The sequence below is a fragment of the Lichenostomus cassidix genome, chromosome 2 (genome assembly GCF_008360975.1).
Source record: "Lichenostomus cassidix isolate B80296 chromosome 2, HeHo_3.0, whole genome shotgun sequence".
NCBI classification, from domain to species: domain Eukaryota; kingdom Metazoa; phylum Chordata; class Aves; order Passeriformes; family Meliphagidae; genus Lichenostomus; species Lichenostomus cassidix.
The window spans coordinates 101,264,569-101,288,122 of record NC_139482.1 but is presented as its reverse complement, the minus strand read 5'-3'; the positions used below and the strand labels follow the sequence as shown (position 1 = coordinate 101,288,122).

General features: G+C 37.1%; 1 protein-coding gene across 9 annotated transcripts in view; it reads left to right on the top strand.

Annotated features, from left to right (window-relative positions):
- Positions 1 to 23,554, top strand: part of PTPRM (protein tyrosine phosphatase receptor type M) — a 445,877-nt gene that overhangs the window by 86,799 nt on the left and 335,524 nt on the right. For all 9 annotated transcript variants that reach the window (XM_085052574.1, XM_085052569.1, XM_085052577.1 and 6 more), the window contains exon 2: positions 13,659 to 13,775. In XM_085052574.1, the coding sequence (XP_084908700.1) occupies positions 13,659 to 13,775 (117 nt within the window). The remainder of the gene's footprint in view (positions 1 to 13,658; positions 13,776 to 23,554) is intronic.

Here is a 23,554-nt window from a genome sequence, read left to right as displayed (position 1 = left end):
CAGAAAACTGTCTGAGCAGCCAGGCCCAAAGGGTGATGGTCCGTGGCATAAAGTCTTAGTTGGAGGCTGGTGCCTGGTGACGTACTTGAGGGGTCCAGTCCTGTTCAGCACCTTCATTAATGATCTGGATGAGGGGCAGAGCATGCCCTCGGGAAGTTTGCAGATGACACAAAACTGGGAGGGGTGGCTGATACACTAAAGAGTTGTTCAGCAAAGTGCAAAGTCCTGCACCTGGGGAGGAATTAGCCCTGACACCAGTACAGGCTGGGGTCTGACCAGCTGGAGAGCAGCTTTGCAAGAAAGGCCCTATAGATGAAGGTGAACACTAGGCTGAGCATGAGCCAACAGTGGGCCCTTGCAGTAAAGGCCAGTGGTATCCTGGGCTGCCTTAGGAGGAGTATTCCCAGCAAGTCAAGGGAAGTGATCCTTCCCCTCTGCTCAGCTCTGGTGAGGCCACAGCTGGAGTGCTGGGTCTAGTTCTGGGCTCACCAGTACAAGTGAGACATGCATATACTGAAGTCCAGTGAAGGGCCACAAACATGATGGACTGGAGTATCTCTCTATAATAAAAGGCTGATAGAGCTGGGACTACACAGCCTGGAGACTAAAAGGCTTAGGGGGATCTTATCAATGTCTGTAAAATACATGAGGGGAGGGTGCAAAGAGGACAGAGCCAGGCTCTGTTAAGTGGTGCCCAGTGACGGGAGCAGAGGCAATGGGCACAACCTGAAACTCAGGAGGTTCCTTCTGAACATCAGGAAACTGTGAAAGATGTGACAGCATGCTGACACAGAGTGCCCGTGATGGTTGTGGAGTCTCCAGCCTTACAGATAATCAAAAACTATTTGGTTATTGTAACTTGGCACACAATTCTTACCATCTGTTTAAGGCTTCAGGCCTATTTGCTACTTTAGCTATAGAGACCAAATGCAACTTTTATAAAGATTTTTAAACATTTAAGTAAAATGCACTTGAAAAAATGTGAAAATTACCCTAAAAGCTCAAGTGTTTTAATGGCCAATAAATAATTAAAGGTAAATCAAGAGAGATACTTCAAAATACACATAAAATATACGTATATATACCATATATAGCAAGTAATAGTATTACAGTAATATCATATCAGTACTTTCAAATAATTGAGCCAAAAACCTCTGAGCCAGCCTAATCTGTCATAAATCAATGATACTGGTCCTGATCTATACTGTTTAGAGACATGAGCATACATTTAGCTATTATTATTTTTATTCCTATCCTGAAGCAAACTTTGGCAACTGAGAGGGCATGACCTTCCCAGTGTAACATACTGGTGTGCCAGGAGTATCTGACATTTTTCATGAAGGATCAAAGATACTTGCTCCAGCATTACAGCCTGGAAAAGAACATCCCTTTCATCAGGCATTGAACAGGAGTGAGTGGAAAGCAAAAAATTTGAATCAGCCTGACAGTTCTTTGACTTTGCTCGTACTTAGATGATGACATTCACACACAGACCTGAAATGGCTTCTGCAAGGTTAGAAAAGTATGAAGATCTGTGTGGCCTCAATTTCTCTTTTTGTTACAGTACAACATTTAAGTGAGTTTACTACTGACTTAATCCTCTTATAGGCAAGAATGGAAAGTAATTATTTTATCTGGGTAGTCTAGTGATAGTGCCCTGCTCTGCTGTGTGGGAGGTTCAAGAGTTCGCTCCTCGGGTTATATAAGCTTGGGCATGTCAGTGTTGCAGCAGTAATGTTTTCAGCAGTGTCAGATGTGGGTCTCTCTTGTAGCTGATGAGACCTTGTGAAAATATCAGAGGTTTCTAAAATTAATTAATTCTTTTCCTTCGGAAAGAAGGTTATAGATGTGATGAATGAAATAAAGTATAATTTACGGCAAGAGATAATGACTAAAACCAAGGAGAAAAAAAGCAGTACCTAACTACATTTAAAAATAGAAAGTTATTTATACCTGTAGCACAGTTAAAGCCTGTTGTGCTGACTGCATTTAGCAAGCAGACCTGGGATTCAGCCATAGCGCTGCTAATGACTGGAGGCGTTATTGATGTAGTGAACTAATTACCCATGTGATGAAGTTGCCCGCTGGAGGTTTTTGACTACTTCATCACTGTGGCACCTCCTACAGGTTAATTCACTGAGCAGCACAGGTAAAACCTCCAGGTGGAGGTCCTGCTCTCTTTCATCTGGTCACAGAGTTGTAATGACAGCAGTAGCTAATGCCAAGATGAATATTTTCCTGAATTATTGATCAAGTAGAGCTGTATCAATGGTTGTATCATAGAACTAGAGTCTGTAGCACTTCGTAGTTGCTGCATGGGAAAATGCATACATGGTGACTTCAAAAAGAAAACCAAAATGAGTAACAGCCTTTCTTGCCTGAAGGAAAACCCACAGACACTAAAAAACAAAACAAAAAACAAAAAATAAAACAAAAAAAATAGAGAGTGGGAGGATTCTTGGATTAACAGGCAGGACAGGGGCTGCATGGGCTTCAATATCTGATATAAAATTTGAATTCTTTCTACATATAAAATTACTTTATGGTATTTGTTCTCAGATGTTTCAGTGCACACATCATAACTCAGAACATAAACAGCTCGTTTAATAAGATGATAAACTATTTCAATCAAAAATTATAGGGAAAAATACCATTAGTAAAGTAGTTTAATAAAGAAAAAAGGAATACAGATGTGTCCTGTACATTTTTTCTTTTGCTCTGTGTATTGGTGAAGTAGAATACAAACTCCTGATATATTGGGCAGAAGAATTATAAAATTAATCTTAACATTATTTGTATAAAACAATGTTTAGAGTTCTTTTTTTCCTGTTTTTCATTGTGGCATAGCTGAAAAACCTCTTGAGATTAGCAAAGCTAGCACTGCCTTTGTTCTTTACTTAAAGCTAGCTCTGTGTTGTAAATAGTCTGTATTTTTCGTCCAAGCTTTATATGGTGTAGTCTTAACAGGATGCATTAAGTGTTCTCTAGCAACTGCAAAACTCATCAAGCAAATGGAAAGATTAGCCCTGAAATCAAGCTTCAAACTTTTATTTTCTCACAATCAATAGACAAGTAATGCATGTTGGATTTATAATGATATTGAGATTGACTGCTTAAATCCTTTTTAAAGTTCAAAGCTGGAAACAGATTGTGTCTACAAGCAATCCACAGCAGAGTTTCTAAGCAGAGGCTTGTGATAAATAAGTGAAATTGGGTTTGACTGAAATGGCCTATCAGTCCCATATGGGTTTAGCAGGAGGATTTCAGGCTCAAAAAGACAGAGGTTTGGAGAAGCATCAAGCATTGGTTTCAGAGCACCTGAGATTGCTTTGTGGAGTCTGCTGGGAGACGTAAAGACAAGAGGCTCATTAAAAATGAGTAGCACCAGGGAGAATGATTGAGCTTCAAGTACACTTGTGTTTTTTAGCTTGAAGAGTTTAAAGGTGAAGATACATTTTAAAAGCTCAACTGGCAGATGAGAAGAATGCTGTCAGGTTTCTCAAAGAAATCCCTTTATACAGAGATAAATAGCATGTTATAGTAGTTTTTTGACAAGATTGGGGTGGGGGGGAAGGCAAACCCAAAAATTTACTCAGCTCAGAATGTCCTGATAGTAGGATGAAATAATAGTTAATCTCTCAGCTATCAAAATCGGATTTTGATAAAACAGGTTGTCTTCAGTCCTGCTATCTGATAACTTCAGAGGCAGTATTTACTGCCTGTAAAAGCTGTGGAATCTGGGGAAGAAATGAGTCTTGGGACTCCTTTAGAGGATATTCTATCTGTAGTAGCAGTCTAGCTATGGTATCTTAAAAGTTTGCGGTGGGTCCACTGCCTTATAGGTGGCTTTTATCTAATCAAGACTTGGAACTGTTTTACACTGTTGTATTTATTTACTTTAGGAAAACATGCTACTGAACTCTAAAATCAGAACTTAGCTTCTTATTTGCTTGTTATTCAGATACATTCTGTGCTGTTAAGAGATACAGTTGTTATGCAGAAGTTAAAATAATATCAAATATCACAGGTTTTGATTAGTCTGTAGGAGCATAAGGATTGTTTGTCAGTGTCTGTCCATTTACCTAATGCTGGAAGGTAAGGAATGAATAAAGCCACATTGACCTGGGAAGTAACACTTCTTTTTGGTTTGTTCAGTCAGAACAAGTGTCCTTTGGCGCAATCTGAATTGTAAAACTGTGAGATAAATGCGTTGAAGCAACATAGTCCTTTTTTTTCATAGTCTCATAACATGAAATGTAGCTGGTCACTGTTTGGGGTTAAACTTGTGTGGCTCTTGGCACAGCCACAGACAAAAGAACAGTAACTGCTCATTGTGGTCCTTATGTTTGCCTCCATTCTTTCACACCTATCCGTTATAACATGGGAAAAAACTTTTGGGGGGGGTGGGGAATTGAATAGCACAATTTCCAACTAAGAATGAAGGTGTTGGATTTTAGTAATTTTAAGAAAGAAGTGCCGTTTTTCAAAGTTATTAAAAAGTGCTTTAGTGAAAAACAGGTTCCACTGGGATCAGGAATTTAATGGCTTTGTGAGTTGAATGGCTAGTGGTGCTGGTTGTGGAAAAGGTGGTTTGACTGTCTTTTATTAGGCTGTATTTCCCCAGAGCCCTGGGATGGATGTAGCATGAAAAGGTTTGTCCTCATGACAGACTGAAAATCTAATACGGTGTTTCCTGAACAGATGTTAGCGAAATGGCCTGGTGTGGTCTCATAATCACAGTCTTGATGATTGCATGTTTCTGAGGTTGTACTGTGTTTTAAGTGGAGTATTGGGATGAGCAGACACTGTATTATGATAAATTTTGGCTGCAAGGCATACATTTCAATCTGTTCCTCCCAGCTGGGTTGGAAAAAAAGAGTAGAACTCGCCGCCCTGTTTTTTCCTTCCTTCTGAATTGTGTTTTATTTCACTTCAGACTTTCCATTGTATACAATTTTTTCTTGAATATCATCTATGCAGCTCTGTATTGTTTTCCACTTGTACAGTTTTGTGGTGCTTCTCAAATACCTTCCCCTGCTCTTCTTTGCCCTTGACGAATTTTTTTGGGACAGCTTTACTGTGCTATTTTAGTGAGTTATAAAGATGCTGGGATACTTGGGTGAAATGAAAAGGACTAAGCAGTTTTTAGGATAATCACTTCAAAAAGTGGAATTAATATGAAACTATTGAGAGCAGACAGCTGTCTTATTTTGCTGGAATTTGCTTATCTTCGACAGATCAGCACAACTGTAATACCATCGTAAATATTTACCCTCATAAATACCATATTGAGAGATTAATGGTGAGTGATTCTTGAGTTTACCCTTTGCCAGGGCAGCACTTCACCTAAGGAAACAATTTAGGATTTTGCCTCTAAGCCTTGGTAGTTCTATAGGAGTAAATGAAACCAGGTAAAAGTGAAATAAAATAAGTACTTTCTTACTGTGTTTAGATATTTTCTTTTTCATTGCAGCTGCACATGCTTGGGCATACTTTGGTGATCTCCTCAGTATACTGAAATGAGAAGTGAAGATAAAATTGCAGTAAAATCTAAATGAGGAAAGGTTAGAGGCATTCTACATAATAATTAAATTAATAGGGGCAGCATCTGTTGCCAATCTACGAAATCACAAATAGATGCTGACTGGAAAAGAGATCCCTATGGTATGTGCTTTGTCCCTCAGCTGACAGAAGGGTGAAGTGCTGCAGACTTCAAAGTTGCAGTTGGGAGGGGTTGCATGGAAAATCACCCCTCTTTCTTTTCTTCCCTAGAAAAGAGTACAGAAACATTGTTGTGTGTTTTACTGTAGATTTCCAAAACAGAGGTGTCATTTCAAGTCTTACAAAGTGCTGAATGGTGTCGAATGAAAGTATGCCTAATTGTTACCTTGTGTATCTATTAATGCACTATGTGCATCTCACCCTCCTGATCACATCCTTGCTGTTCTCCATTACAAGTAAATGGAGAAAAAATAATGTCTCCCTTATCTCTGTTCCATAGTGTCTGCTTTCTTTGCCAGCCAAGATGACTGAATGCTTTTACATGTTTAATAAAGGGGTTTTGTGCACTCCTGGGTGGTAGCTATAAAATAAATTAAGTAAAATCCTGTGGTATAAACTATATGAAATAGGTGTGCAGTTGTATTTTTGTTTTTCTCAGAAGGCTTATTCTACTGCCAGAATATAATTTGAATTTTTAATTCTGTTTTAAGTACATGAAAAGAAGTTTCCTTTTGTTAGCTATTTGTAGGTCAAAGCTTTATGCTGAAATGTTTCAGGCAGTTTATACAAGAGATTTTTTGCATTTTGAAGCACATTTTTGTCATGTTTTTGTGATAAACAAGATGCAAAACATATGGGAAATCTGCCTTTTATTTATTCATTTTTGTAGTGGTTTTGACCACAGTCCAGAATTTCATCACATTCACTCAGCTCCAATTAAAATGTAAATCACCTGTCTTCCTTTTGCAACTGGTAGGCCCACTGTGATCTTTTTAATAAGGTGTATACATCTGTAGGTTAAACAGATGTTACAAATTGGACTTCTATTTGTTCTTGGAAAGTTTTTCCAAAGTGCTTGTCATATGAAATGTTTTTGGTGAGGCTTTTTAAAGAAAGTTATCATAACATACAGTTGTGTAAAGTAAATTCCCTAAACTAGAATTTGATTTAAGCATTAACTTAGTAATTTAAAAGGACAACAGTACATTTACCAAAAAAAAAACCAAAAAAAAAAAAAACCAACCCACTGACCCCATCCTTCCAGCAGCCACTAAAGCTTATCCATAGCAGCTATTTGTACAAGAAATGTCTCTTACTGTTATGTCATGTTTAACTGGAAGACCAGCTAGTAGTTTTAACATCCAGCAGGATATGCTCCCTTTAACTAAAGCATAGAATCTGATGACTTCTGCAAATATGCTTGTTTTAATAGTACTTCTCAAAATAGGGTCTCCATAATACATTTCCACATAATCCTATATGCTCTTTATGGGATTGAATGCTCAAATATTTCTCTTGGTAGATGTCCTAACTAATGACAACTGCACCAGGGTTATAATTTGTGTATGTAACCATATATGTGCATTTGCCCATATAATTGATGCCATAAATTAAGAAAAGTTATCACTAATATTGTGAAATCAAAGACTCTGCCATTAAATAATGCCAGAAATAAGTTTGCTCATGTAATATTAATGTGCACTCATTTTCCCATGGGCCTCATAAATATTCACTGATACAAAAATGACACAAATATATGGGTACTATTTGCTTACACAAGATGGATGATTTTTATTTTAGGAGCCTTTATTCAGTGTATTGCTTTGGTGAGTGCTGTCTGTTCTTATGTCTTGGTAGCTCAAAGGAGTTTAACTGTACATTTTGAGAGGAAACTTTTTTCAGGGCTTTTCAGTAAAGTCCAAGAATGCAAATTTAGAATTATTCTCAATATCTGTTAGGCAGCTGTAATTGTTAAAAACCCATTTATTTGCCTAAGTGTGGGCAGGTTTCTAGGGGAAGTTAGAACTGACAAATATGTTTTCAATAAAATTCAACTTGGCTACGTTGTCCTGTGTCACCAAAACTGAAACATATTTGTCAACAGTTACATTGATTCAGTTTCTGCCAGGTAAGTGGAGGCAGAACAGAGAGAACAGCTTTAACTTTTATGAACATGTGAGCTTTTGAAGACTCTTAAATAACAGCTTTAAGTGTTTATCTGGGTTTTTTTTGGGGTTTTTTTTTTTTTTGGGTATGCTGTCATGTCATCACCTGTGATATTGCTGGAATAGCATCCATAAATTTGGAAGTCTCAAGTGTTCTCATACCACCTTTTCCGTAAGTCTTAGCATAGTTTTATGTAATTTTTTGGTTTTCTCCTTTAGAGACATAATTAATATCTGACATTCTTAGTTGCTAAACACATACTTTTACCTCATGATCTTTGCTTTGGCTCATGGGATTTTTCCAGACAATTCTTCTAATCTCTACCTTTTTCAAAACCCATTCTGAGCACAGACACAATCAGAAAAGGTCTGTAATTGTAAAGTCTGTTTCTTTTTGCTCTTCTCTCTCACCCCGATGCATATGTAGACTTGACAAAATGTAGATACAGTTTTAAATTAGATCAACTTTATGCAGCACATGGATTTTTAGACTCCCTGACCAGTAATATAGATTACAGAATTATTTTAGAGCTCTGAACACTTGCCTTTGGTTAAAAAAAAAAAAAAAAAAAACCTCGGTATATTTTGAGAGAAAATAAATGTTCCATTTTAAAGCCGACTACCCACTGTTGAAAGCTCACTTGTAAAGCTTGGGTAAGAATTTTTGGTGTGCGTATGTCACTGCAGATACATGGCAGCTCTGTGTGTACTTTGGAGGCACACAGAGAAGGGTTTCTTTCACTGGCTATCTCTGAGCTAGCATGTCTGGAAAGCCCTTTCAACATGACATGCTGTAACACCTTTGAAAGGGCAGGTAGAACTTTTTTTTTTTCTTCTTCTTTTTTTTTTCTGGGAATCTAAACACAAAATAGAATCCAGGCAGATCACTATCTTCAGTTTCTGATGTGTTCTTTAAGTTTTCCATTTATGTAGCTGAAGTTAGTTTACATGAACCTTTATTGGCTCAAACATTTATTGATTTCAGAGAAGCAAATTATTTCAAACTAGACAATTTCTGTCATCACCTCATCTATAGTAAAGTTATACAGCAGACCAGACCTGTGGTACAGGTTTACAGGCAGCATTTTAATTTTTTTGTGTTAAAAATTGTCCATTGATTCCCACTGTTGCTTCCTCTGTTAGTGAGTTTATAATTGAGAATGGCTTATTTTCCTTTTTATGACTCCTTATCTTCCCCCAAAGGAATAATTGCTTATTCTCAGATGGGATGTTTTGTCAGCTTAGAGGCACGGGATCCCATTTTCCTAATGCTGTGCTTCTCAGTTCACTTTCTGCTTGTCATGAGAGTGTCTAGATAGGATGATTGTCCTGAGCAGTAACCCCTGGGGATAAACTGACTCATTCACCGATTAGGCAAGCTTAGTAATTCTAGTTTGTCACAGTTTTTCAGTTATTTCTGTTTTCATTTGCCTTGGTATGTTGTCCAGGTGATTGATGTGCTTGGTCCATTGCTCATGGATGCAGGGATGTTCACGAGGACAAGAGGGAATGCAGTCGGCTGAATTGTTGGTTTGGGCAGAGGGTTCTTTTTTCTTATAGACAGAAAGGAAAGATCAATTGCCTGATTGGAGATGAATCTTTCCCTGCATTATCCAAGCTCCTGATATGACATGTGGTCTAGGCATCCCAGCTTTTAGATCAAATATCAACGTTTTAATTTCTGTTACAAAGTATAGCTACACTGCAGTTAATCGACATAACCCCATTTCTAGTATGAAGCTGAAAATAACAGAATCAGCAGAATTCAGAATACTTTTTAAATGAGCAAAAGAAGAACACTAATAAAATGGTGGATTTCAGTAAACTTAGCGTCTGGGTTCACATATTCTGCAATAGAATTCATGGTTCTATGGCAGATCAGAAACCATAGGGCTTTGCTGCAAAGCAAAAATTGATTTTATCCCAAAGCCAGGGCCATTGCCTCAGTTCTGGTATGCACATATGTTCCCTGCCAGTGCTAGCACTGACACTCATAAGAATTACAACTTTTAGCACTTGTACACTTGGCAGAAAATTTTTGATGGAAAGTACATATTGATATGAGATTTCTGAAATATATAAAATCAACCAAAATAAAGAAGTGCCCAGCATAATTTGAACTTTTTTTTGCGTTGCTTTTTGTCACTTAACAGATTTTTAGTATCCTACTATATGCTAAGGTATTCTTTGAGAATGCTTCATAACACGTCAGAGTCTGTAAAACACAAAATAGTTTGAATAAAACTTTATTCACATAAGGGAAAATATAGTGTATTCTTTATCCCTTATACTTTAATTGGTTGCTTTTATCTTAACTTATATTCCTTGTTTAAGCTCATAAATTTTTCAAGATCTAAAGTAATTTAGCCAACTAAAATTGAAGCATCCAAAAAGGACTACACTCAGAAAATGGCAGTTATATTGAACTGGGTTCATGATAGTTAAATGGATAATTGCAGTTGAAAGAACCATAGGCTGTAATACACTGCACTGTATCTTATGCATTTGTCAATTCAGTTCCTCTTAGGAATCCAAAAATATCTATAAAATGCAGCATAAGCCGAAGAATCTTAATGGGATATGTATCTTCTGCTTTACTTATAAATATTTCAGTCAGCATTGAGTTCATAGTTTAAAATAGAGTTTGGCCATCCAAACTGTGATGTCAGTATAACAGGCAGGGAAATTGCTTTGCTTGATTAAACTGTGTAACAGCCAATATGTATTTTGATTGTTATTATCAATTCTTGTAGCAAAAAATGAGCAGATTTCTCAAGTGTGGTGGTTGATTATAAACAGCAGCCTGTCTTGGCAGTGGCTCGTGTTTCAAAACAGTGCAATGATGAGGGACATTAAAGACCTGATAATTGCTCAGATATTTCCTGTCCTTGTTGATACCATGGGTCCACTTAGTGAGCTGGAAACCTTGCACAGTAAAAGCATCATGAGTAGATAATAGACAAAGTGCTGTAGGAGCAGCCTGGAGGGCTTCAGTAGAGGCAAATGTTTCTCAAAAGTTATGACACATTTCTAAAGAATTTAATCTTGTAGTACAGTCAGAGGTGAGGGCCAGAATTTCCAGGAGTTGGTCATAAGCCATTAGGATCTTTGATGACTCTTGATTTGCAGTAATTGTTCCTTGGCTAATTTGGCTAAGCATTTTTTTGTTGTTTGCTTTGTTCTCCAAAGGTGTTCTGCATTATAAGCTTGCCTTTACTTCCAACACCTATATATGCCATGTATGCTGTTTTAACCTGCAAAAGACTTTACAGAAAGTTATGGCTGTGCAAAGCCTTTACTAGTATTCATCTTATCCTCAGTGTCTCGCAGTGGAAAGAAACATGGCTTGGCATCTGTGCTAATAAAGTTCTTCTGTATGCTGGTCAGTTCTCTGGATAGGTGACTGTACAGCTTGATTACTCATAGAGATACTTGCTACACTTTGTTAGTTGTGGGTAGAAGGGGCTTAGGAGTAGAACTAGTTCAGAAGTTTCTTAAAAACTCTTCCTATGGCAGACATGAAGTTTAGATACGTATTTTTATGAAGTTATAGTAACAATAATACAAAAAAGGACGTAAATGGCAAAGACAGAAAAAAAAGAAATCCTGAGAGAGTGATTTAGCTATAGACTGGCAAGAGAAATGAAGAAAAGCAGTGGAAAAGGGTCCTGTGTTGAAAAACAAATGGTCTGGACAAATAGAACTGTCATTCTAGTTATCCACGTTTTTGACATCTTCCTAATTCGTGGGAATGGGAGAAGCCTTTTTTAACCATCTGGAATCACAAATCATGCCTTTTCCCCAGTATTTGATATTTGCATTGCTTGGCTGGGCTTCTGCATTTGAGGAAGAAAACACTTTAAACTGTTTTTTCTTCTTATCACTAGAGATACGTTTGATGTAATAAAGTGTGGGAGCTATTTCATATATTCGTTGGGCCTGATTTGAATTGTAAACCCTGATTTATGCCAGCTTTCATTCGGGTGTATATTTTTTGCCAAGGTTGACTACATTGCAGACTCCATAACTTGGTGTTTAAATTTATGTCCTATTACCATTTGCAGTACTTTTGCAAGGAAGCTACCTTTCTCATCACCTGGGGCTTTTTTTATTTTTATTTTTTATAAAAAAGCACAGATACGTCTGTGAAAGTTGATGTTCAGCTTGTATGTCTGAAACTTAGCTTGTGGTGTATTTTATGAAGTTTGAAGTAATATTTATGGAAGTAATGCAAGTACTAGAAAAAAAGTGTAAATAACTGCTAAAATTTCTAAGCCTTCCCTCTGGAAATGTTGCAGATGTTATTTAATATACTCTATAAAAATCTGGTGTATTTCTGTTTTTTTTTTTTACTTCAAGAGAGAGGTTTTATGTCTGTTGTTAACATTGAGGCAAAATGGTGGAGTTTGGAGTTGTAGGTTTTTTAATGGGTTTTCTGTTCCCATTGGAGTGTCTAATTGAATCTTTTGCACTTAAATTTGTACAGAGAGAAGCAGTTTCCAGAGGTGCCGATTTCCCTCATATGCTATTGTAGACTTCCCATATAAAGATATGTTAGAACAGAGACTTAGTACAGGATGATCTGTGTCCAAGGGCAGGGGAAATATGGGATGTCTGTAAAGGCCAATGTAATATTCTCACTGTTAAGAGAACAAAAAACTAAATTATTCAGTGATTGCATATAAAAATAATTTCTGCTGAAGATTATACGCTTGCAAAGTTGTTGCTGTGAATGTCAAATATACACTTGGACTAGTTATTAGGAAGGCTGGACTTCAGTTAGGTGAAATTTGTCAGGTGTAATGGAATTTTATCTTCTACTTTTTGATAAGTGTCGTAGTTTTAAGCCCTGGGAAGAAATTAATTCTATCCTAGTGAAAATGGGACAATATGGTATTCTGTAATGCCATTTGTAGTGCTTTAGGAAAATTTAGATTTTAAAAGTAATTTTTTAAGCTAGATTTTTATCTCTTTTCTATTTTAGTACAGCTTGGCAAGGCTAAGCCTACTGTGTGTTTGGACAGATAGCAAAGATGATGAATAGCCCTAAAGTTTAGTTTTGTTTGAACAGCTGCAGAATTTCCTTTAATATGGACAGAAATATCTCTGACTAGGGTTATATTTATTTTCCCAAATAGGAAAGATGTCATTCTTCACTGGAGTGAAACATCAAATACAACACAATTTTGTAACCCTGTGTAAGTCTCCTGTTAGATGAGAACAATGTAAAAAAGCTGCAGTTTTCTCTGTTCCACAAGAAAAAACCAAATATTTTCCATTTTCTTGTGGATAATGTTAGACTCCATTTTTCTAAATTTGGGACAATAATTTTTTCCCTACCCCAGCTTGGGGGGGTGTGAGCTGTTATAACATGCTATTCTCTTCTAATTTACTTAGAAGAGAGTGAGAAAAAAAGAAAAAATACGGTTTTCTTTCAGAGATTCTGAGACTGAACATGGATTGATGTTTTGAGGTAGATGTGCTGTGTTGTGCCAGAGGCACTGATCCCACTCACAGCCATGCTGGTGCCTGTTCACAGTCCAGCACACCTGAGAGCACCTAGATCTTCCCTTACTTGGAAACCAAGATACAGGAATGGAAGCTGGTGTTCTCACCCTTACAGATTTTTTCTAAAATGTAGATCCTTGGGCATGGAATAATTTTTTTCTTTCCCTGAAGAATCTTAATAGTGTAATCTTTTAATATTTAATTTTTGCTGCTATTAATTGTGTTATTTTGTTTTTGATATCTGGTTGCATCATAAATTTGTCTGCTGTTCCAAATTTGCTCTTTTACCCTTAGGATTTTGTTTTCATGGCAAGGAACTTTTATTCCCTCTCAGAAAGCGAAGACTAGTAAATAGATAATAATTTGTATTAAAAGATGCTTAAGAATGACACACCCTGCATTAAATGATGGATTATTAGGATTGGAGATTCATAATTTATCTGCATGCCTCTCTTAATTCTTACCTTTGTATTTCTTTAACAGGGTGCTGCACTTTTGATGAGCCTCTCAGTTCCTGTGGCTATAGTCAGTCAGATGATGATGATCTCAACTGGGATCAGGTGCCGGTGAAGCCGTCCTCGGGCCAAGGGATGCCATCAGGTTGGTCTTTCTTTTGCTTTGTTTCTCTTCGATGTTACATTATGGGTGGAATATTCAGATTCTGCAAGTGATTTCTATGAGGGATATTTTGGAAATCAAAACTTTGTTTTTGTTGTGTGGAGAGTATAAAGGTCAAAGAAGAAATAGAAACTTGTTATCAGGGAAGGCAGAAAGAAAACAGAAGGGTGACATGAAAATGAATCTGAAGCAGTACTGGAAACAGGCAGACAGGACTTAGTAAGAGAGAAAAGGAAGCTAGTCTTAGGTATTTTCATTGAAAGATATATAAAACAAAATCTGTTATTTTAAAAAATCGAGAGAGAAAAAGATGTGAGCGAAAAAGCAAAGATATCCCAAAACAAAGGGTGTCCATTATATTATGCTTGTTGAATTTAAAATATAGTTACAATACTATTATTTAGTGTATTTCGTGCACTGCATGGAGTTGGACATTGTTCCATAGCAACAACTTGTGCACTCTGCTGAACTACAAACTTAGTCTAGTAATATAGTCATCACCTCAGTACTGCACTCACAGAAATATGTAAAATCTGTCCATTGGTTTTCAACTATTCCCTAGTCTAAAATTTACCAGTTGTTCTTTTTTCTGGTTTTTAGCTAGGCATGTTAAGAGTTCCCCCTATGTACTGATCTCCATTTCCTGGGAGATGATTCAATGTAGCCCAGCTCAGCATCTGCTTTGACTTTTATAGACTGAGCCTCGAGTGACCTAAAAGATACCTAAAAGCAGGCAAAACAAAAAGACCACTAGATAAAATCCCTGTTTATAGCATTGTGGGAATTTTTCAGCATTAGTTTCATAACTTAGTATGAATATATCCATAACATTTAAAAGTGTTGGAGATGAATGTCTCAGTATTTCACATCCCTTTCAATAAGGTTTTTAAAGGACCCATAAAGTGCTTAGGTGTTTATGTAAAACCTCCTCAAAAGTTGTTCCCAAGAAAATGTTCCTCCCTAATCTTTGAATAACGGAATTAGGAGATAAACAATGTGAATCTTTGGAAATGACTGTATAGACAACACCTGAACATATGCACTCATCAATAGTGTAGCAAAAAATGTGGTCATGTACGATGCGCACAATAGGCCTTAGATTGTACACCTTAGATTGACCACCTCTTTCGGTGGTCTTCACTGTAGATTTATCAGTGTCACCCTGTGTTGGGGGTGACATCAGTTCATGGCTGAGCTACCTTTTGCTTTAGCACTTTTTTTCCTCTGGCAAAGGCAGGGCTCAAGAACATTCAGTTTATCTGAGTCCTAGCATTTGGATCATCATGCTAGATTGAGTTCATCAACCCAGATAAAGGAGGTTCTTTCAAATTCCTTTCTAAACTGGCTTTTGTCCAGTGGTCTTGGCATATACTGGTAAACATTTTCTGAACTGTTTCATTAGTGCTTGATACTGTTGCTCAAGCTGGAGCTAACACACATAGTTTATCAGCCATCTTGGCTAGTGGTACAAGATACACATTCTTTTTTTCAGTCACGCCGCTGGAAATTTTCTTTCTATTCCAAATTTCATTCATTACTCTCCCCACTTGGATTTGTGAAAGCAATTGTCGCTATGTGATGTTCAGTCTTCTTGGCAGATAGAAGAGGTTTAAATCTATATTCTCTACTCTGATGACCACAGGCTTGAAGATTTTTTGGGTTATTTTATCAGTGGCAGGAGTCCAGATTAGGGACTGGCATTTCTATAGAAGGGAAAGGATGTGTGTAATTTTATTTATCAGATGTCATACAACTAGTTTCTTACTTGTCTTCTGGCCTTTTTATCAGATGTCTGAAATAATGTTCTGATGATCTAGTTGAAAGATATTTAATTTGGTAACAAGTTATCTTTACAGTTTAGGGAGTTTTATTTCTGCCCATAAAGAAGTAAAATATTCTTTGGGAGCATTGGGTCAGAAGATGAATGAGTTAGTCTGAGGAGGGTTGAGGATACTGGTGCCTTAAAAGGTCAAAAACCCCTTTGAGAGGGAAAGAAATGCTCATTTTTTGCAAATGAGAAGCAGTGTGTCTAACAGCACGATTTAGTCAAGTGGTACCTAATTTTTCCTCATAATTTCATCTAGACAGTTTTTTCCTGTTCTTGTTCAAATCATCATCTTAATGATTTTAATTAGTTTTCAGTTAGCCTTAGCCAGAGGGTTATGTGATACACTTAAAAAATGGTTTCAAGTAGTTTGTCAGCAGTTTCTGAGCTACATATTTAGGAGGAAATAACTTCAGATGCTAATGAATAGAACATCTTAAATTAATGGTTTGTGGGGAATTCTTGGCTTGAAAGCAAAATGCTTTATGCAACAATGTTGTAATACTAGACTGAAACAAGAACTCTCAGTTCAGTACTCCCTTGTCAGAAGAAAAAAATTAATGCACATAACATTCCTAATTTCAGGCAACATGCTCCAGTAAGTGAGTTGATGTCAATATATAATATTTTGTATAATTTGGTGGCAGTCAGGGGGAAGCACACAAGTTATGGCATTTGATTTATTTTAATCCACATGAGAGTGTTGAGAGCATAGCTGCACTTCAGATAGATGAGTATTTTGGCTTGATATGTTATTTCAGTGGAACAAAAGAAATGTCATATAAGATTCATGTGCATGCTTTAATGTACACACTATTTACGTGTTTGTGAATTTTAGTACTTCTTTGAGATCTTGTTTTAGATGTAAATAACTAAGATGTATCAAAGATGGTAATAATAAAAAGTTCCCAGAAGTGATTCTTACAGTGGACTTTAATTTGTTGGATTGTTACTGTAGCACAGAAATAAAAAGTTATCACTAAAGTAAGTAGGGTGCCTATTTTCCTTGATAAATATGAACATGGCCTTTAATAAGTGAGTATTAATCTGACATTGTGTTAAACAGACCCAAAAAGTATGGACATGTATGACTTTCTGTATATATTCATATGAATTAAATGACTGTGGTTAATCCACTGCTCTTCTGTTTCAAGTGTCCTGTGAGTCAGATGGAGTAAACGCTGTTAGGAAGAGCAGCTCTTCCCTTTTTTTAAGCCTGTCGTTCTCCTTGTCTTTCTGTTCCAAGAATGTGTGTTTAAAATAGTGCTCACAACTATAATTAGAGAAACACTTAGTCATTATAAATGCCATCTTGCATTATCCTATGGAACAGTTACAGCAGTTTGATATTAATGTGTTTATATAATACAGATTTACAATTACAGCTAACTGTAAGCCCTCTAGTTGTAGTCCATTAAGAATGTCTTCAGAAAAATATGCCCAAACAGTAGATTACTCTATTGGCAAGGAGTGGCCTCTGATCCATGGTAGAGCAGAGATCCACCTGCTGCATGTCCATGACTCCACACCAAGAAAAGGGGGAGATTTCCTGAAGAAAGCTGCAGCCCATGGAGAGGAGTCCACGCAGGGGCAGATTTTATTGCCTGTAAGGTCACTGGAGCAGTACATTCCTGTGTCCCATGGAAAGAGATTTTTTTTTCTTTTTTTTGAGATACTTGTGCGCATTGTGTCAGTTCAGATACTGCTACAGTAAGTTGTCACTGACAGCGATGCAATTAGAATTTTACAGATTACTCTAAGAAATACAAACATTGTCAGGAGTCTTCTGTATTTGTCATTTAATGGATATCATTTCTGTTTGTGTCCATGTATTTTTTTATGAAACAGTGTGTTCAGTTGTGTAAAATCTTTCTATGGTGTTTCACAGTTCCCGTTGATTTCTAAAGGACAGTAGCATCATTTTTATTCGATGCAGTGGTTGGTTTGATATCTCTGAGGGGATGTCACTGAATTTGCAACGAGTCACTGGCATCAGCCTTTTATTCATTTTAAAACAGTTCAAACCCAAATATAAATCAAATCTTCACAGGCTGCCATTCACTGTGTTGAAAGGATTTGTTTCCTGCAATGAAGCCTTCTGTGTTTAATACAGTGCTGGTCAAAGCCAGGATGAGAATTCTGTTTGTGCTATTTGAGGTGATAATATATGATTCTCATGGATATATGTGATTTTTTGAATAGCCTACTATGCTTATTTGTATTCTGCATGTGGAGAGTTGCTTAATGCCTGTGCAGTGTCTGCAGAAAATGCTTATAATGCTTATATTATTGTTTAAAATGGCCTTTTGATACCTAGTAATGAGACATGCAGAGCTAGCAGATATTCTGTAAACAAGGCAGTGATTCAAAGGAGTATTTAATATTATAAAATGTGAAGTAGTTGTGTGAAAAATGTACATTGTTGTTTAATTGTGCATAGAAGAGTTGTGATCCATTTTAAAAGACAGATGAAGTGATCAGTTGGCAAGTGTGCAGTTCAAGCCAACTGCAATGTTTTACCATGTAAAGTTATCATTCTTTGATTTTGTACTTTATCATTAAGCCAATTTTAGTGCTGCACTGCATTTTTATTGTATGTTAGCACGTATACTTTTCTTCTGTTTGCATTCATATTGAAGAGAATTAAATACATTTCTTATTCAGTCCTGTTTCCCCCATATTACTTTAAATAGCTGCATTTTTAATTCACTTGAATGCTATCAAGATATAATATAAAGTACTATTGAGGTGTGGGAGTTGAAGCTTTCCCTGTGTTGAAGTTAAATTTTTTCATAGAATTTTCTACACCTGGAACTGTAGCATGTTTAGCATTTTATTGCACACCCAGCTGAAAGCTGCAGCCATTAAGGACATGCCTTTTGGCAAGCAGCTCCGGCTTCCAATTAAGTTTGTAAGTTGCTGCTAATACGGAGCAACATGGAGGTCAAACAGAGCAAAGCACCTTGAGCAGGGAGCCAGGGCAGCTCTGTGCTGCCATGGCTACAGTGTAAGCACCAGAGGGGTTGGCTACTTCAGAGACACACCTAAAGAGTTACTGAGTGGTGTGCTTAACAGGTTTGTTCAAAACCAGAATGATGCCACCAGCTATGTCTGAGGTATTGCTTGTTGTGTGCATCTTATGGTCAGTTTTGTAACTTCTGACCTGACTTAGAGATTTCAGCACCTGGCTGAAATTCTGAGTTTATTGCAAATATTGAGCATCTATCATTCTTGCAAAGGGAAGTAAAAGATCAATCAGCATCAGAATCCCTCTTTCTGAATCACTGATGGACAACGTTCCTAGGTTAACTAGGTGAACTAGGCAAATTATTTTAATGTACTTTGCCTACATGCCTAATAGCCTTCAGACAAATTAGTGCTAATGATTTACTTAACCCTTTGTTGTAGATGTTCTCTATGTATGACTTTCAGTTTGCACTTTTTAGAACAAATTATTTTGAATATGAAGCTTGTGGTTTAGGAAGTAATAACACCTAAGATAGATGACTGATTTGCAGATTTTCATTTGAAGTAATGGGCTTTCTGTAGTGTTCATAACTGTAACTTCAGGACATCAGTTTTCTTGGTTTTTTATGAATTCCATCAACCCTCCCATATTTGAGTGCAAAATTGCAGAATGTGTTCCAAGTCATGAAAGTAAGTTGGAGACTGTATATTAGAAGCACCAGTAGCTGACAAAGATTTGTTCAAGATGTTTGACTGAAATATGATATAATAAATTATAGCACTTTTTTTTAATATTTGAGGAACTCCTCATCTGTAGAAGACAGACAGAAGCTACATGAGAGATCTGGGAAATCACTTCTCATTAAACCAGAGTATTCTCAAACCAACCTGGAAGATAAAGTTGACTGCTGAGGGTAATTCTGTGTAGCACCATGTAGTGCCACAGAGTGCTAAGCAAGTCCTCTAACCTAATTAATTTACCTTGCTGTGATTACATGTTTCCTGCTGAGGTTATATGTAACACCTGCCATCGTATATACTGAGAAGCAGCTAACATAATAAGCTAGACACTGGAGCTGGGTTTGAAATGGATTTCTTGACAACAAAAATTTTTGGGATAAGAAAGTTCTTTTTGTTACACATCAGAAACCCAGTCTCTCTCCCCATTTTGCACCCATAGTGGCAGAGACTATCCTGCTGGTTAAGTGCATTAGAATGTAGTTTCAGATTTTCCTGCTAAATATAAAATAGAAGTACTCTGAATAACTGGGGGATTGTTTTTGTGTTTGTTTTCCCTTCCTGGACTACTCATGAGGATTACATTGAGATGAGGTAGGCATATCCCAACAGGAGAGAAGAAGTTAAAGTACGAGAATCCCAACAGGAGAGAGACAAAGCTGTCTGTTTTCATGTTGTAAAACCAATTTAAAAAAACTTTTACATCACCTTCTAGTGAACTGGCATTTTTCAAGTGGAATATTGTCTGGAAAGGAATGAAGTTACTTTTGGTAGGGGCTCTTGGTTTGAAAAAGACCACATGAAGAATGTAAATTCTCTTTCCTGGGGATATGTCCAAGATATGCAAATATACCTCAGGAAGCTTTAATCTAAGTAGTTTGAGACTCTGCAGTAATATAAACCAATCAGCACATGATTTAGGGTAGGGTTCCCTAGGGATTCACTCAGTGCTGAAGGCATGTTGCTGCACCCTGCCATTGGTGTCTTACTGAAACCACCGCAGTTTCTGCTCCAGTTTCAGCAGATTTGTATTAAGTACCAATGCAACTTTTGTGCTTGTTTGCCTGGTTATTTTCTTCTGTTGAAGAATGAAAATACTTTACCAGGTTGAGCAAAGCTGTGGCCAGTAAAAAGCCTGTGAATAAACAGCGAGTCAGAAGATTGTCCTCTAGGAGTTGCACTCACTGCATTGCAAGATGAGGAGAAAGGAGAATAATCAGAGTGTTCCTAAATAAGCTTTTTCTTGTTTAGTAATTAATCTACTGGAAAAAAAAGCCTCTTAATTTCTTGCAGTCTTCAGGGCTTTTCTTTCAGTCTCATGCTTATCCCATTAGATTTCTTCTCATCCATCCTGCCCTTTAGAAACTAATAAAGAGTGGATCAAAACCTTTCCTTGCATCTGCAGGCTTTAAAGTGTGGAACGTGACTGCCTCCATTTCAGGGCCTAAGTAAGATGTTTTCCAAGTTAGTAGTTTACCTTTTAAGACAGTTCTTTTATATGACAAGATCATAGTCATAGGCACAGTGAAAATGCTGGTGAGCTGGAGACAGTCTCCATCACTCCTCTTTTGGAGAGCAAATGTTACAAATTTTCAGGAAATCAGTTTTTGGCTTTTTTTTTTAAATTTTTTTCTGAAATTTATGAGGAATTTCTTGTCTCAATTAGGTTTATGTGAGATTTTTTGTACCCTTTTTCAGCACTTAATTTGTTGGCAGGCATTGATAACTGACAGTATGTTGTTAGCAGGTCTAGCTGTGACTATGAGTGGCCAGAAGGTCACTGATTTGAGCCCAGAGGTCATTAAATGCTTCATGTGGCTTCAGGTGCTCCCAGATGTCTACACTTCCTGGATTTATGCTCTCAACCTGAGGAAAGTCACATGGCAGTTTGTCATGTGAAGTGTGGCAGCAGAGATAGGTTAGTGCACAAGCAAAATGGATGGATTGGTTTTTGTGTTGTATGTAAGGCTTCTGGTGTTTGAAGCAATTGATTTCCCAACATGTGAGACAATGTCTTAATCCTTTATAGACATTTGCAGAACTCAGAGTCAGGGAAGAAGCAATTAAAAGGTTTTCATGAACTGAATTAAAGAGCTCAGTACTTTTGTTAGTGTTAAAGCAATATAGTTATTTCCCTGACCAGCTGACACAATGCTTTCTCTATCTAGAAGTCACATTTCCAATCAACTGTTTTTCAGCAGCACAAAGGAAAAAAAAATGCTGTCAGGACCTCATTGAAAATGTAATGGTGTACACAGTCGTTTAATGAGAAAACAGGTGCAGGTAATTATCCAAGTCATAATGTTGCAGCAGCTGATAACGTCAAATATTTGTGATAATTGCAAGCAATTGATCACAGTTCTGTGCTTTTCACGTGTAACAGATTTGAAAAAACATATTTCAATACACATGTATTCATGTTAGAACATGGAAGTCGCAGATGTACTTTCCTCACCAGTAGCTTTGAATAATGTGATTTTGCATTTAGTTCAAATATGACCTTTTTCTTACTTAAATCTTTACTATTTCATTTTTCCCCATGACTTAGAGGGGAGGAGCATCCTTCTGCCAGATTTGAGTTCCGGATTTCCCCATACTCTTATAGTTTTTACCTCTTCTAGATGTCATAGTCAACTCTTGTGTCATCTTGGTTTCTGCTGGAGCACCATGTAAGTCCCAGTGTAGTGCAGGGGAGTTCTGCAGTGCCTGATGTGTGTGCAGCTGAGCACAGAGGCACCATCCTGAACTGGGAGTCAGGTGTTGTTCTTCCCAGCATGTCTGTCTCCTGCAGTTACACAAGAAATAGATCAAAGACACGGTGACAATGAGATGATCCTTAATGTATTCCCTTACTTATATGTTGAGAGCTACAAAAGAAAGGAAGGGAATGGAAATTTGCTAGAGGCAAATTTCTTTTATGCCAAGCCTGTGTGATAAGACCACTGCTCAAAGGAGTTTAGAGATGCTTCTTTCTGAAGCTTTTTTACATTTGTATCTTACAGGTGCAAGGAATTGATGAGAACCTGGGTTGGTCAGTAGCCCTCTTTCTGCACATGGGCTGTTGTAGAAAATAAATCAACGTAAGAAATGAATCTGTAGAAGAGAAATTAAGATTTGTCAGGCATTTTGAGAAGGCTATGGAAGGAAAATAGGTGAAGAGAAGCAGGTCCCTGGCCCAGTCTTTTATGTCTAAAGTATTTTAGCAGTTTTTACTTAGTAGGAATCAAAGGCAATTACTGTTTGAGTGGCAGACAGCATGTACACTGTGGTTCTCACACCTTAGGAAAGGGCTACTTAAAAGGGTGGTGTCATGATTTCTTACAAGTAGTATCCCAAGAAGAAACAGAGAGGACAGGCTTTCAGAGGAGGATTCTGGGCTCATCTGTATCCCAAATAAGGAAGGGTGCTTGAGAAAAGGCATGTAAAATTTGCTGCTTTTCTTGGCATTTCCTTATGAGTTTTCCTTATTAAGCAGCCACACATTAAATGAAACACCTTTGGAAGATCCAGGATGTTAGCTGATGAGAGTCCTGTTCTGGTGAGATCAGTTGGATATTGTTCACCTACTCTTGAGCTAGTGCCTCTGGGAACTGATTAATCGGAAAAGCATTAGGCAGTACAAGGTGAAGACGTTACCAGAGTTCTGGAAGCTCACTGCATAGCACCAATAGAAATGATTATGTGTCAGAAACAAAGAAGTCATCATCTTCTGCAGTAGACTTGATCATCAACAGCATTGAATTTTCTTCATGAGTGCACAGTGTGCTATGTGAAATTTAAGGCAGCCCATAGCTTAAGATTTTATAGAGGAATAAATTGATATACCATGTATAAAAAGATGTGTTATCTTTCAGCAATCACATTTAGGTGTTACGTGTGCTAGGGTGTTCTTGCCATGTTTAATTTTAGTGTGAGGCACATTTGTGAAGGCAGAAAGTTGTTTGGAAAAATTTCAAGTACAGCATTTTACTTACATGGCTAGCAAAATGGAAACAGCTTTATGAGTACATGGCAGATTTTTCCCCCTGCTTTTTAGTATAGCAGTAATAACAATTGTATAATTAGTAAGAATTTAATTATTATTTTAGGTACAGCAAGGAAAACTATATTTTGCAGGGATATATTACAGTGCCAGTTGAATTTAAATTACTCATGTTTTAGTGTATCTACATCCATTTGTATATTTAAGTTAAAATAAAGCATTAAACCAGGTAATTTTAACTTTTGTGCT